At 37.0% G+C, this 15,404-nt stretch overlaps 1 protein-coding gene across 8 annotated transcripts; it reads right to left on the minus strand.

Annotated features, from left to right (window-relative positions):
• Window positions 1–1,987: 1,987 nt before the first annotated feature.
• Window positions 1,988–5,556, minus strand: LOC120078359 (uncharacterized). 8 transcript variants are annotated; one of them, XR_016529661.1, is made up of 9 exons: window positions 5,318–5,556; window positions 4,844–4,976; window positions 4,133–4,236; window positions 3,889–3,972; window positions 3,740–3,808; window positions 3,562–3,660; window positions 3,165–3,334; window positions 2,464–2,550; window positions 1,988–2,372 (listed from the first exon to the last, which is right to left on the minus strand). XR_016529661.1 is itself a non-coding variant. In XM_090313773.1 (7 exons), exons 2-7 carry the CDS (start codon window positions 4,884–4,886, stop codon window positions 3,311–3,313), a joined length of 423 nt encoding a protein of 140 aa, XP_090169899.1. In that variant the 5' UTR covers window positions 4,887–4,976; window positions 5,348–5,556; the 3' UTR covers window positions 2,889–3,310. The 8 variants fall into 8 exon arrangements, 7 of the variants coding, with proteins under 7 accessions (XP_090169899.1, XP_090169898.1, XP_038888548.1 ...); XM_090313773.1 differs by lacking the exons at window positions 1,988–2,372; window positions 2,464–2,550 and having other exon boundaries at window positions 2,889–3,334; window positions 5,348–5,556; XM_090313772.1 differs by lacking the exons at window positions 1,988–2,372; window positions 2,464–2,550 and having other exon boundaries at window positions 2,889–3,334.
• Between the last annotated feature and the right edge of the window lie 9,848 nt (window positions 5,557–15,404).

A 15,404-nucleotide genomic window follows, 5' to 3' on the forward strand; every position in this document is an offset into this window, starting at 1 on the left:
GGGGCCCCTTGTTCAAGACCTGAATTCAATATTAAGAGAACAACCTCTCTCCTATCCATAAAACGGGTAGGTGAGAATTTTATCTTGCACCCTATGTTCCCAACTATCTACCCGGTCCTACCCCTGAAATGAGAGGCTAATTGAGTCGGTGTTGTTGAGTCAACCCTCACCTATGAAAATCTAAGGATAATCCCGAATAAACAGGAGTTCATAGTTAGCTCAGGATTAAGGTCAAGTTACCTAGGTCATCGATTTGAAACAGTCAGTCTTAAACAGTAAACAACGTTATAAAGTAAGAGTGACTTATTTCTTGGTCTGATCTTATGCAAACTCATTGCATATGATGCCCCCACTCCTCATGTCACTACATGAATGGATCAGGATCACTTCATTTGTAGCACTTTACAACAAATTGTAATACCTACAGAGTGAGCCGCATCCAATGGTCTTACCAGAATAAGGTACCCAACTTTATTCGTATACTATAGACCATTTTGGCTATTACTGAACTTGATCCACTCTTATGTCTCCACATAAAGTTCAAGTATGGATATAGCAGTCATGGATCTTTAGTTTATTAGATTTAATCTTTACAAGTGCAATTTACATATTCAACAACAATTTTATTTAATAAACATCAATAACATCTTTATCGATAATATAAAAATGTTTAACATTACAAACTACAAGTTTTAGGACATACAACCCAACAGGAAGAATACTCATGTTCGTGCAGAGTTGTTGTTCGTAATCTTGGAGAGGAAATTCTTGAAAAAGATAAATTCCACATTGGTGAGTTTTCTCTTCCTCTTCCTCTTTGTAGAAAAACATGCTTATAGGTTTTAATATGTTTATCCTGTGAATTTCTGTATATGTTCTTCTCTGTTTTTTTTTTTTTCAAATTGAATGCCAAATATACAACGTTTACACGCTTCCGCGAGGAATTCTATTCGTTCACATGCAACAAATAAATAATGTTTATTAAAGTGTTTAATGAATATTAATTATTTTTGTTAAAATATCCAATATAAATGTTATATTGGGCCAAATGATCATCATTTAGATAAACAACTTAGCGTAAGTTTAACTAAGTGATGAACCCTAATTTGTAAAATACTTAGTGGGAGCAAAAGTATATTTGATATACATTTACTTTCACGTTCTCCATAAAATTCACACCCTGAGATCCATACTCTGCCTCGTGATGCCCTGGGTGTATCCTCCCTTCGGAAAGTGATTGTATGGGTCAATATCAAGGTGAATGAAGAAAATATTTATAGTAAGTGGGAGAAGAGTATGTGTCAACATACCTTACGATCCCTTTTATTAATTTGCATCATGAAATTTCATACTTAGTCTTGTGGTGCCCTAGGTGCACCCTCCATTCCGAAGGTTTTCATATAGAATCAATATCAGGGCAAACTCCAGAAATGGATAGGATTGCCTTAGATTTTGCACTAATATTATCCTTCCCTTTGGCAAGTTAATTAGGGTGAAATTCTAGGATTAAAATCACTACTACAGAAATTGGATTACTTGATGTTTTTCTAATGTCAAGTAGAGGGTATACTTGATGCTAATAAAAGCGTCGAGTATTCAACTGTCAAGTATAATGTCATAACTTGATACTGTAAAAACGTCAAGAGAAATATTTCTTCATACAATTTCCGTGTCGAGAAATATAATACACTTGACGCTGATGACATGTCAAGTGTATTAATTCTTGACATTTATTATTATGATTACTCTTGACATTTTTTATTTGTCAAATATATTTTTATCTTGACACAAAATAATCTAATTCTTGACACATTTCCAATGTCATCTATGTTTTTTTTTTCCAAATTAAACATTCGATTTTAATTTTTATTTCTCATTTCCTGCATTACATTTGTTCCAATAAGATAATTTTATCAACTAAAATAAACAGTTGCACATATTTCAGGTCTACATATCAACCCAATATATCCAATGTAACAATTCAGAATACTAAAATAAACAATTCTATTCTTCTATTACCTTCTATGTATATGAAGGATTCAAAAATTTACAAGACCAATCGTACAACAGTATATACTCTATCAACTCACCCTAATATATGATAATTCTAAAATTATAAGACCAATCTATATGTGTTATGTATTCCAAAAATCAAAAGACTAAAATTCTATCCTCCACCATACATTTCTTTGAAGTATATAACCTATAATGGTTGAACAAAACATTTACACAAAAAAAAATTTGGGCATTCCTATGTAGCCACATATAGAAAATTTATAGGAAGTCCATCAGATATAGCGACCTAAATATTCAGCTCATTCCACGCATACTTCATCCAATTCAAGTTGCGAGTACAAGCTTCTCGTATCAATCTATAAAACATAGAAAGTCAAATATATATATTAATTTACTATTTACACTATCTATAATGTTACAATATATATAAGTAGTTTAAAGATATACCGCATCTGTGATAATATTCTTCTCTTTAGTCACGATTTCTCGCATAACATAATACCCACATTCGACAGTTCCCACTTGTAAAGGACACTACAATACAAAACCAAAAATTAATACATATCATACAGATGCATTAAATAAACATCATTCTATTAGTTTTTTCAATGCTCTTATACTTACCTTGACTGTTTTTCATAATGTGGTTTTTCGAGTCTTTTACAAATTTTTTTGACTGAAAAATGGTCATTGCGCTATATTCGTCAAAGAGTATAGTATAATTTTCATAATGAAATAAACTTTACACTAAAAAAAAAAAAAAACTCAAGCAAAGTTAGCTTATATATTTGTTATGTATTTGATATCTTCTCGTGAACTTGTTCTCAATGAGTCAAGATAGTACACCACGTCATCATATGCATTGATAACAATTAACGACCAATGATCACTAAATAAAATACACAACTAATTAATATGGAACATGAAGGTAGCTCATTACATTAAGGTAGAACATGAATATAAGGAGCTTTCAAGTACAATGATCCCAACACAATTCTACATTGGAAAAAAGAAAAGAAAAGGTAGAACATGAGTACAAGGAGCTTTCAAGTACAATGATCCCAACACAATTCTACATTGGAACAGAATAGGAAAAGGTAGAACATGAGTACAAGGTTCCGAACATGAGTATAACTAATTATACTTACTGGGATTATAAGGAGCAATAACTAATTGACCGTGTTCAAAAGCCATTAATCTACTACAAAGCTTCTAAGCTTTAACTTCTCGAGTATTTTGGCTCGCGGATATAAGAGATGGATCTACAAAAATATACTTCGACCCTTTATTTGAATCAACAATGAATGAGTGTAGGTACCTACAATAATAGATCGAACACATTAACTTACTATTAATTAATAAAGGGATAATATATCATAAACAAATAACATTTACTTATGCGATATAAGCCACCATTGATAAAGTCTTCACTTTTTGCACACTACAAAATTCGATCACATTTTCTCGCAGAATATAACTCTTTCGGCCAAAACCAAAGAGCTTAACAAGTAGTTAGAAGGAAATACCAGTCCCATCAACCATTACCTTTTTAGCGTAACTAAGAATAGACTTCAAGGATATTGATAAATTGGATGGTGAACTAATAACTTCATTGTCTTTCGACATCGTCTTTAAAGCTTTTTCCTAGCACAATGAAGATAGAACATAAGTAAAATGTTCATTCCTAAATAAGATAAAAGAACATGAGACTTATACAATTCACCTTCAAGATCGGTAGTACACTAATAGCAATCACTTCCTCATCCTTTCCCACATTCTCTGAAACTCTCTCCTAAAACCACCAAGTTATAATTTTATAAGTAACTAATAGTAAATTTACCTCATAAATTTACCTCATAATACACAATTCACCTTCAAGATTGGTTGTACACTAATAGCTTCCATCTTCTTCTTCCCTTCCTCATATGTGGTTGACGCACTAACATCTTCCTTCTCCTATGATATAAATATAACAGTACAAATTAAACAAGTTAAAAATTATCATAACTAATAGTTGTAACCTTAATACATAAATTAAATAAGATAGAACGTGATACTAATTGTGACCCAACATTTGAATTTTACTTCTTTCAGATTTTATTCTTGGAGCAATTACCATGCTCAGATCTTGGCGTATTTTGAATTTGATCTTCCAACTCCTTAATGCTCTTACGAAGTGCTTCATTTTCAAATGGAGAATCCAAATTTTGGTACTCAAAACTATGTCATTAATTTGTTAAATAAAATAAAAGATAAAGACCAAAATAGCTAATTAAAGTTCAATAACTAAAATAGACATCAAAAAGCATATGGACCAAAATGAAATAAATTTGTAATATAGGAATCAAAATTGGATATTATTGTTAGTTTTCTTTTGAATCCTCCCGCCTCTCAATTACATATGATTTGTTTTGTTTTTGGTAACACACCCCTCCCCACCGTATACACTTGGAAAAATATTACCATCACAAATTTCCAATCAATTAAATACAAATGAGGCAAAGGCAAAACCATTCAAAAGTGACCAAGGTTTTGGCTATCAATTATGACCATTATTATTAATATTATTATTATTTTGTCAAAATTTATGCTATGCCCCATTTTTTGGATTCTTCTCATATAGCAATGAAAATGAAATTTTCAGGCACCTAGTCAATAGGAGCAGAAGATAAATTGCTAGTAAAAATATTCTCAAGGAAAACCCAACTGTGATTTCTACAACTTGTCGACTTCCCACAGTCCTGATGTAAAGTTTGAATAAGATAAAAATTAAGCACATAAACTAAAATATTTTAAAGAATAGTATATCTAAGCATTGTTAACTTACTATTATTAATATTTGGTTCAGTATGAAGTAACATGTTCATCATTATCTTTGACCATTCCACACTCTATCATGCTTCCCATATGGATTTTTCAATTTTGAATAATTGCAATATCCTTCTTCCCATGTCAATATTCTGAAAATAATCCAAGGTTTTAAAATTTATCATAGTGATTATAGAATTGAGGCATTATCAATATATCAAGAAACTTACAGTAGACTCTGATACTTAATCTTTCAAAACAGAACATAAATCTATTGTGAATTGGTGCAAAGACTTTTTAAGAGGTGGTTAAGAGACGAAGCTACCAAGGCACAACAATTACCCTTAAAAATTTGCACAGTAACCTTACTACACAATATTTGTAGTCCTTCAAACTCTCCGAATCCTAGAATCTAAGATAAAAATAGAGTGTATAATCCAAAATTAAATCAAATAGGTGATAGGTGATAAGAACGAATCAAGGTAAATCAAACCTCCCAATACCGAAAGTGTTGATCACAGACCATGTTTGAGCATCTATCACAGCGGCGACGGTGAGACCCGCGACGGTCGACACGGACGAGCGGCGTTGCAACAATCGATGGCTAGACTGGTCGACAGACGAGGCGCTGTAATAGTCGATGGCTGTAGAAGTCAATGGCGCAATGGGAGAGAAGACGAGGCGAGAGGCAAGAAACTTCAATGGACTTCATGAACGGCTAGGGTTTCAAAAAATAAGATATTCTATTTGAAAAAAATATTATTAGGCAATTTTTTTTTATATTTTACTTGACAAGAAAAAAAATGTCAAGTAAGAGCTTCTTATACTTGACATGTGAAACGTGTCAAGTAAGACCTTATATTACTTGACACGAAAAACGTGTCAAGTAAAGGTTCGCATGAAAATATCTGAAATTTTCTGTCAATCTCCACTTTTTTAACCCTTTTACTTGACATTTTCTTGTCCAAAATCACATTACTTGACGTTTTTTTCTAGAGAAACATCAAGTAATTAAAAACTACAAGTGTCAAGTAATTCCATTTTATAGTAGTGAATAAAGGGTTACAGTTACAAGAATCATTCAGTAAGTTAATGCTTTCTTAACCAAAATAATTCTTCTCAAGAGTTGAGGGAGCTTCTGAAGGAAATCGAAAGCGAGATTTCCATGAGTAGCGGAACAAGACTATTCCAAAGTACAATCATGAATCAACAAATCATTTACAGTCGACTTCAAACAAATGGTTATACAATTATATAGAGAAATTACAACATGAACAATACAAAAGAACAGAGTTCAAACTCTATACGAACATCGGCAGAAGTGTCTCCACACTCCGATGCACAACTCTGATCGAACAACAGCAACCACGAGCGCCCGATCTATACGACCACAACACCGCATCGAACTCTTCGTGCTTGTCCTCAACGATCTCCTTTGTCACAAACTCCTCCACAATAGCACTAACACCGCGCTCGTTCTCAGCGATACGAACGGCCTCCACAGCACCACGAACTCGACGGTGTCGAGTTGAATCTGACACCACCAACAAGGCGACCTTGGTATTCTCGGTGTGAGAATCCAGAGGGTAGGCTCTGTTCGAACTTGGGGTGAGGTAGACAAATAGAGGAAACAATGATCGCGTACACAACTGACCAAGTGGGAGAAGGCTGAGATTTATCGTATAGGTCGATGCCCAATCGTTTAGATAAAACTATGCGATCGTTTAGCTCTATCGTTTAGCACGGTTTGTCATGTATAGACTCTACATGATCGTTTACCTTGGTCCAACGATCGTCTAGTAAAGCTATGCGATCATTTAGTAAACACTGAATGATCGTTTAGCTCGCCCAGCCGTCGTTTAGTAAATCTATATTTACTTGACGACTTCCGTGAGTTTCTTTTCACTGGAGAGAAAACTTAAATTCCTTTTCAAACTTTTGTAAAAATTTCTTTTCAAAATAGGAAACCATTTTCCTTTTAAACTCACAGTTACCATGATCCAATAACCACCCACTACTTTGGTTATTTAAAAGAAAAAGTATTAATTATCTAATAATTAATATTATTATAAACATAAATGATAACCAACTTATCATACTATATTTATAACCTATAGTTTTAATATTTCATTTCATGAAACATATAAACCATAATTCTTTTTCTATTCCATGGTACTTAATGTAAATCTCATTTACATCAATCCTCCACTAGATGTATTTTATACATCATACCGATTATATCATATATAATCAAAATACCTCTTGTCAATTTGAACATTTCAAATCAACACCAAGAACTGATCCTCAACAGAATTCAAGCTACCAAGGGGACTTCATGAACTTGTAGATCCGAAGCTTCAACGGTACGTGAATAACTGACTAAACTCTTTAGTCACGGGATCCACCATCTGTTAACTGCTAGGCACTCTACTAAAGACCGACAGCTGAACTCTCCTCACTACAGATATATTATATGTCCATCTTAACCAATCAGCAGTGCGACAACCCTTCACAGATCGCTCGTAAGTATAGCTGGGCCAATAACCGTTATGCCCCTGTAGTTACATCTGTCTCTTTAAGTACTATTGATCTCTCTAATGAACATAAGTCATAGTCCTACTATGACTGAGTCTTCTCTTCCAAATAAAAGTTGTGGCCATTATGTTCAAGCCCCGGAATCAGCCCTTGAGGGAGTAATCTTTCTATTTATCCCTGCTTCGGGAAAGGAGTGAATTCCATATTGTGAACTGAGTTCCCAGCTCTCAGATCAGACAAGTCCCCAAAAAGGTAGGCATGTTGAGTTGGCAATCTGGCCACCTATACTAATCAAAGGACCGCCCTCAAAGGCAGGAATTCACAAAACACTCAGGTTTGAGGTTGTGTCACCTATGGTCATTTAGGTGAGATGCAAGTCTCTAGTATCAATAGCGTTATATACAGAGTCTAGTCATCTCGTGGTCAAGGTCTTATATAAACTCTTTGTATAGGACACCCCCGCTTTACATCTCCATATGAATGGTCAGGATCTACCATCTGTAGTAGTTTACAACACTTGCAAACATCTACAAAGGAGGCCATATCCGTAGTGTCACCAGGTTCAGGTATCCCACCTTAATCCTTATACTACAGACCGATTTAGGTTATCACTTAAGGCATGATCCACTTGTATATCGCATATACATGTTTAAGTTCACATAAGATAACCAAGGAGCTTTGTTTATTGGATATAAGTAAATGCCAGAATTAAATCACACTTATTTTATTCATTGAACAATGTGTATCTTTACAAAATAACGAGACTCCGGAAGAATTAGGTCACCATTCATAACAATCTCCCACTTGTCCTAATGACTCGGGAGACTAATGTACAATACAATATATAATAAACTAGGGCATACCCCAGTATCATCTCCCACTTGCCATAGACAAGATGCCGCATGTCCAGCAGACCCAGACTCTCCAGGTGACCCTCGAACACTTTAGTCGTGAGGGCCTTTGTAAAGGGATCAGCAACGTTGTGCTCCGATGCGATTTGCTCGACTATCACATCACGGCGACACATAATCTCCTTGATCAGGTGATATTTTCGTTCTATGTGCTTACCTCCACGATGACTTCGAGGCTCCTTCGAATTTGCCACAATCCCGCTGTTATCACAATAAAGAGTGATATGCAAATCCATATTTAGAATAACTTCCAAATCTGTAAGGAACTTCCTCAGCCAAACAGTCTCTTTAGCTGCTACATATTCGGCTTCCATAGTGGACCCAATTTTTATGAAATACAAGATGCTCATTAAATAATACGAAACTCTGCTATACATCCTTGCTTGATGTTTCGCCAAACTACAGCCCCTCCATTCAGAGTAAACACTGACCTCGATGTCAATTTGCGAGAATCTCGATCGATCTGAAAGTCAGAGTCCGTGTATCCTGTAAGGATCAGATCCTTAACTCCATACACATGCATGTAGTCCCTCATTCTCCGAAGATACTTGAGGATCATCTTGACTGCCGTTCAACGATCAAATCCTGGATTGGACTGATACCGACTGACAATCCCTACTGCATAGCAAATGTCGGGTCTGGTACACAACATTGCATACATCATGCTTCCTACAACTGAAGCATAGGAAATCCGTCTCATCTCCTCAACCTTTTGAGGTGTCTTAGGACATTGATCCTTAGAAGGAACGATTCCATGCTTGAAAGGTAAAAAACCCCTCTTGGAATCCTGCATCCTTTACCTGATCAATATTTGATCAATGTACGATGCCTGAGACAGAATGTTCTTGTGATCCCAAATGATCTGGATTCCGAGAACATACTGTGCCTCACCCAAATCTTTCATTTGGAACTGGGCAGCTAGCCAACTCTTAATGTCAATCAGATGTCCTACATCATTCCCAATGAGTAAGATATCATCTACATACAGTACTAGGAAAGCTACTGAGTGTTGATGATCTTCTTGTAAACATAAGGCTCATCAACATTCTGGTCAAAGCCAAACGACTTGACAGCAGTGTCAAATCTGATGTTCCAAGATCGAGATGCTTGTTTCAGCCCATAAATGGACCTATTAAGCTTGCAAACTCTTTGCTCTTGATCTGGAACTACGAACCCTTCTGGTTGAGGCATATAGATGGTCTCCTCAAGAAAGGCAGCCTTAACGTCCATTTTCCATATTTCATAATCATAGAATGTGGCTATGGACAGGAGAATCCGGATATAGACTTAAGCATGACAACACGTGAGAAAGTTTCCTCATAGTCAACTCCCTCAACCTGGGTATAACCTTTTGCCACGAGTCTAACCTTAAAGGTTTTCACCTTTCCATCTACACCTCTCTTTCGCTTATAGATCCATTTACACCCAATAGGTCTTACCCCATTAGGTGGATCAACAAGCTCTCAGACGTTGTTGAAGTATATAGACTCTATTTCCTGGTTCATGGCCTTAACCCATTCATCTTTGTCAACATCCTTCATTGCTTTCTTAAAAGATAACATATCCTTGATCCCATCATTCGTAATGACGTTTTGGGCTTCAGTCAAACCTATGTAGCGATCTGGTGGGTTCATAACCCTCCCACTACGTCGAGGCATTCTCAACTCTTGAGCTGGTTGACTAGACGTCCCGACCACAATAACTCTTGTTGATCTGTCGGCCTGTTCAATAACTCTTGTTGAACCCTCAGCAGTCTCAGTTTCACTAGAGATCTCACGTAAAACGAGCTTACTTCGTGGCTTATGATCCCTCATGTGATCTTCTTCCAAGTAGATAACATTAGTGGAAACAAAAACTTTGTTCTCATTTCGATCATAGAAGTATCCTTCTCTCGTTTCCTTGGGGTAACCCACAAAGAGGCAAACTTCCGAACGCGGTTCCAACTTCTTTGGGTTAGTCACTAGCACATGTGTCGAACAGCCCCAAATCCTGAAATGGCGTAAACTACCTTTATGGCCTCTCCATACCTTTACGGCCCCAAATCCTGAGGGAACATTGTTCAGGATATAACATGCAGTCTGCCCTGCATAACCCAAAAACGAGTTTGGAAGATGAGCATAACTTATCATAGACCGAACCATGTCTAACAAGGTCCTGTTTCTCTTTTCTAATACACCGTTCTGCTGAGATATACCTGGCGCCGAGAGTAAGATCGAAATCCCATGTTCTATCATGTAGTTCTGGAATTGGAAGTCCATATACTCTCCACCACGATCAGATCGTAGTGTTTTTGTCTTCTTACCTAACAAATTTTCAACTTCAGCCTTATACTCCTTGAACTTGTCAAGGGCTTCAGACTTACGTTGCATTAGGAAGAGATACCCAAACCTTGAATAATCATCTATGAAAGAGATGAAATATTCATACCCACCTCGAGCTCTAACATTCATCGGACCACAGAGGTCTGAATGTACAAGCTCAAGGCTTCCTTGGCTCTGTAACCTTTTCTAAAAGGTCATCTTGCCTTCGAGGCATGATTCACATACCGGCAAGGAGTTTTCTTCTAAACTCTTTAGAAGTCCACTTTTCACCAACTTCTCAATCCTATTGAGGTTGATGTGACCTAACCTTAGATGCCAAAGATGGGCGTTTTCCTTTGGAGAAACCTTTGGTCTTTTAGCTGTTGTTGCCGTACTGAACATTTCAGTGTTAAACAAGGCTTTTATGACTAACGACCTTAGTACATATAAGTTATTTTCCATTGAACCATAACCAATCTCCATTCCATTCTTGAAAATAAACACTTTATTCTCAGAAAAGGAGACGGTATAGCCTTGTTCAATGAGACAAGAAACCGAGATTAAGTTCCTCTTAATATGAGGAACTACAAAAACATTATCCAGTAACAAGATAACGTTTCTTGTCAACAAATAACTTCAGCCTGCCTACAGCAACAGCTGAAACAACCTCACCAGTACCGACTCGAAGAGTCATCTCTCCCTGTGGCAACGTTTGCCAGGAACTGAATCCTTGGTAAGAGGAACTGACATGATTGGTAGCACCTGAATCAAGGATCCAGGCAGAATCATCATTCTCTACCAGACATGTCTCCAAGACCAATAAATCATATTTACTGTCTTGTCTCCTCTTTTGGAGAGTAGTGGGATGGAGGTCGTTTGCCACGAAATTCGTTTCACACGATTCTTTCCACTGTAATAAATCGGTCATTTTTAAAAGATTTAAACGGAAATACTAACGAGTTGCTGAAAAGAAAAACACATTGACCTACGTTAGGTTTTAAGCAAATACCCGTTGTAAAACAAAACAACATCCAATAAGGTTTTAGCAAAACTAACATGAACCCCGTGTGACATCTAGTTTCGCAATGACGCTTCAAAGGTTTAGGACAAAAGCCGCCGAAGGGAGGTCAGTTATCCCTCCTCTGAATTGAGAAGATCTCAACCAGTCATTAATACCAGAACAACTCTTGTTCCTATAACGACTAAGCCATCATTGATTTGGCCAAGAGATCATTAACTTACTTAACAATCTCCCGTAAGTGTGACCCGCCATTTTAAGCCCTAGAGGTCCGTCCCAAAAGGCCAATCCGAAGGGAAAAAATCTGATTGGGGCAAAACCTAAAGCGACCCTATCCATTTCTGGAGTTCACCTTGATATTGACCAACTGCACAAAACCCATCCGAAGGGGCCGCATCGAAGGCGACACGAGGGCGTACAGAATGATCTCACGGTGTGAACCAATGACAGAGACCATAGGACGTGTTGGCACACACCCTTCACCCACTTACTATAAATACTCTCTCCGTCCACCTTGATATTGACTCATGCAAACACCATCCGAAGGGGGATGCATCCTGGGGCATCTCGAGGCCAAGCATGAATCTCACGGTGTGAACATACAGGGAGAAACGTGAGTGGAATCATAGACATATCTGATACGCCTCCTCCTCCCACTGAGTATTTTATAACCTAGGGTTTAGTTTACTTAGAAAAAACACGGCTAAGGATTTTAACTAAGTGACTTTTAGGTTTTCCCAAGAGTAACTTTTACCTTGGATAGTTGAACAACTTTTGATCATCATCCATTAAACTCTTTAACGGAGTCTTTGACCAAATCGTCGCATGCTTGTTGAAAATCTATCTAATTCACCTTTCCAGGTAGGTTCCCAGGTAGGGGTGTTACGTTTCCATCAACTTAAGAACCCCAGCCTAGCCAGAACCTGCCTTAGACAAAAGGTCCCTTATAGATAGGTTTACAACAAATTTAATCTTTTATTCCAACCAATTTAATCCTATTAAACCGATTTTAAAAGATTAATCTAGGTTACTAAACTCTTTAGAACCATTTGAACTTAGGTCTATCTCAATCAATTTTAAAACCCTTTTAAAAAACTTGAGTTCACCCTAAGTCCGCATGCAACTCTGAATTATTGATTTTAGGTCTAATTTCCTTTATAACACTTATAAACGGAAACAACCACAATGCTAAGCTAACACATGCAAGGCATTCATAACGCTTATAAACAGCCTAAGTGTCATGCTCAATGCATTGTCCATTCATTGCTACTTCTTTTATATAACACTTATACAAAACGCAATGAAACAAGCAAAACATGCTTCCATTCACCCTTAGACTATAACACTTATAATAAAAGGATGATGCATGATAATGCTCAATGCATGCAAAATATAACTCTTATATTTCATGATGCATGCGCATGCTTTCAAGTAATTTCTTCATGCAAGATTATAACATTTATAATACATGATGCATGAATAATTGCACAACCTAAGGTGGGTTTTTAACTATATGATTACTTTGACATATAAGTACCATACATCACATGTATAAGCAATAAAAGTTGATGAACCGGGTAAAATTGCCTTAAAACACAAAAAGGAAGCTAACTATTACAAAGACAAGGAGTCTCCGGTTCAAACAGGCGAACCGGGTCTTGAACCGCTCAGCAAAGCATCGCTTCTCCAACCATCCATCGTGTACTAAGCACCCTGCGATCATCTACACGATAAAACAAACTCTTTGCTCTATCGCTTACCAGCACTCCCAGAGTTAAACAATCGTTTAGCAATTTACTATACGATCGTCTAGAAAAATCCAAACGATCGTTTAGATATTACAACACGATCGTGTACCTTTATAAAGCGGTGAAGTCTGAAGTACACGATTGCTTAGCATGCTCTGCATAACGCCCGCCTTCCGCAATCGTCTAAGCGACTATGATGCCGCGAAGCACCATCGCCTAAGCGATCGCATAGCCAACGCCTACGTATCGCATACGCGCGATCGCATAGGATTAAGTAGTAACTAAGCAATGAAGCTTGCTAACTATGCAATCGTCTAGCGTGCGCCTTCTACTAAACGATGAGCATTGCATGCTCCCACTACGATCGCCTATGCGATCGCAAACGATTTACCCCATCGCTTAGCATTAGCTAAACAATTTATTAGAAAATACTACACGATCGTCTAGAACGAAAAATCTAAATGATCGCTTAGTAAAATCCTTACGATCGTTTACCTGAAGCTACACGATCTTCTTCTTCGTTCAGAACTACATCACCATGTGCCGAAGCTTCATCATGAACGACTCGACGAACTTGAACTTTTCAAATTACAAACTCGATTGCAAAGTTAATTTCGCCCAAAAACACAGAGGCCCTTACAATTAACATTTTGTAATACCGAAAGCTTTAACAAAAGGCAATTTAAACCCGAAACATTCATCAATTCATCCACAAATGTAGAAAACGGTTAGCCACAAATGCAGAAACCTACCGCGACTATAAAAACCGTTCGATTCAGATCTGTAATTTGGAATATCAGAGAATCTGGCTCTGATATCAATTGAAGAAAATCGGAAGCGATATTTCCATGAGCAGCGGAACAAGACTATTCCAAATTACAATCATGAATCAACAAATCATTTACAGTTGACTTCAAACAAATGGTTATACAATTTTATAGAGAAATTACAGCATGAACAATACAGAAGAACAGAGATCAAACTCTATACGAACATTGGCAGAAGCGTCTCCACACTTCGATGCGCAACTCTGATTGAACAACAGCAACCACGAGCGCCTGATCTACACGACCGCAACATTGTAACGAACACAGCATGAACAATTCGCACTCATCTTCAACGATCTCCTTTGTCATGAACTCTTTCGCAACAACACAAACACCGAGCTCATTCACAACGACACGAACGACCTCCGAAAAACCTCGACGATGTCGAGTTGAGTCTGACACCACCAACAAGTCGACCTTGGTATTCTCGATGTGAGAATCCAGAGGGTGGGCTCTGTTCGGACTTGGTGTGAGGCAGACGAACAAAGGAAACAACGATCGCGTACACGACTGGGCAAGTGGGAGAAGGCTGAGGCCTATCGTATAGGTTGATGCCCAATCGTTTAGATAAAACTATGTGATCGTCTAGCAAAAACTATACGATCGTTTAGCTCTATCGTTTAGCCCGGTCTGTCGCGTACAGACTCTACACGATCATTTACCTTGGTCCAGCGATCGTCTAGCAAAGTTATGCGATCATTTAGTAAATACTGCATAATTGTTTAGCTCGCACCTGCACGATCGTTTAGCTCGCCCAGTCATCGTTTAGTAAATCTATATTTACTTGACGACTTCCATGAGTTTCTTTTCGCCAGAGAGAAAACTCAAATTCCTTTTCAAACTTTTGTAAAAACTTCTTTTCAAAATAGGAAACCACTTTCCTTTTAAACTCACAGTTACCATGATCCAATAACCATCCACTGCTTTGGTTATTTAAAAGAAAAATTATTAATTATCTAATAATTAATATTATTATAAATATAAATGATAACCAACTTATCATACTATATTTATAACCTATAGTTTTAATATTTCATCTCATGAAACATATAAACCATAGTTCTTTTTCTATTCCATGGTACTTAATGTAAATCTCATTTACATCAATTCTCTACTAGATGTATCTTATACATCATACCGATTATACCATATATAATAAAAAATCTCTTGTCAATTTGAACATTTCAAATCAACACCAAGAACTTATCCTCAACAGAATCCAAGCTACCAAGGGGACCTCA

Source organism: Benincasa hispida, chromosome 5 (genome assembly GCF_027475165.1).
Source record: "Benincasa hispida cultivar pf3 chromosome 5, pf3_genome.v1.1, whole genome shotgun sequence".
NCBI lineage: Eukaryota > Viridiplantae > Streptophyta > Magnoliopsida > Cucurbitales > Cucurbitaceae > Benincasa > Benincasa hispida.

What these genes read in the sequence shown, in the direction of transcription:
- LOC120078359 (XM_090313773.1), bottom strand. Translation starts at nt 4,886, where the DNA reads ATGATGAACATGTTACTTCATACTGAACCAAATATTAATAATA. An exon ending in GTGTACAACCAATCTTGAAG is followed by an intron (nt 3,809 to 3,888) that starts GTGAATTGTGTA and finishes TGGTGGTTTTAG; the next exon opens with GAGAGAGTTTCAGAGAATGT. An exon ending in TTCTTAGTTACGCTAAAAAG is followed by an intron (nt 3,335 to 3,561) that starts GTAATGGTTGAT and finishes CTATTATTGTAG; the next exon opens with GTACCTACACTCATTCATTG.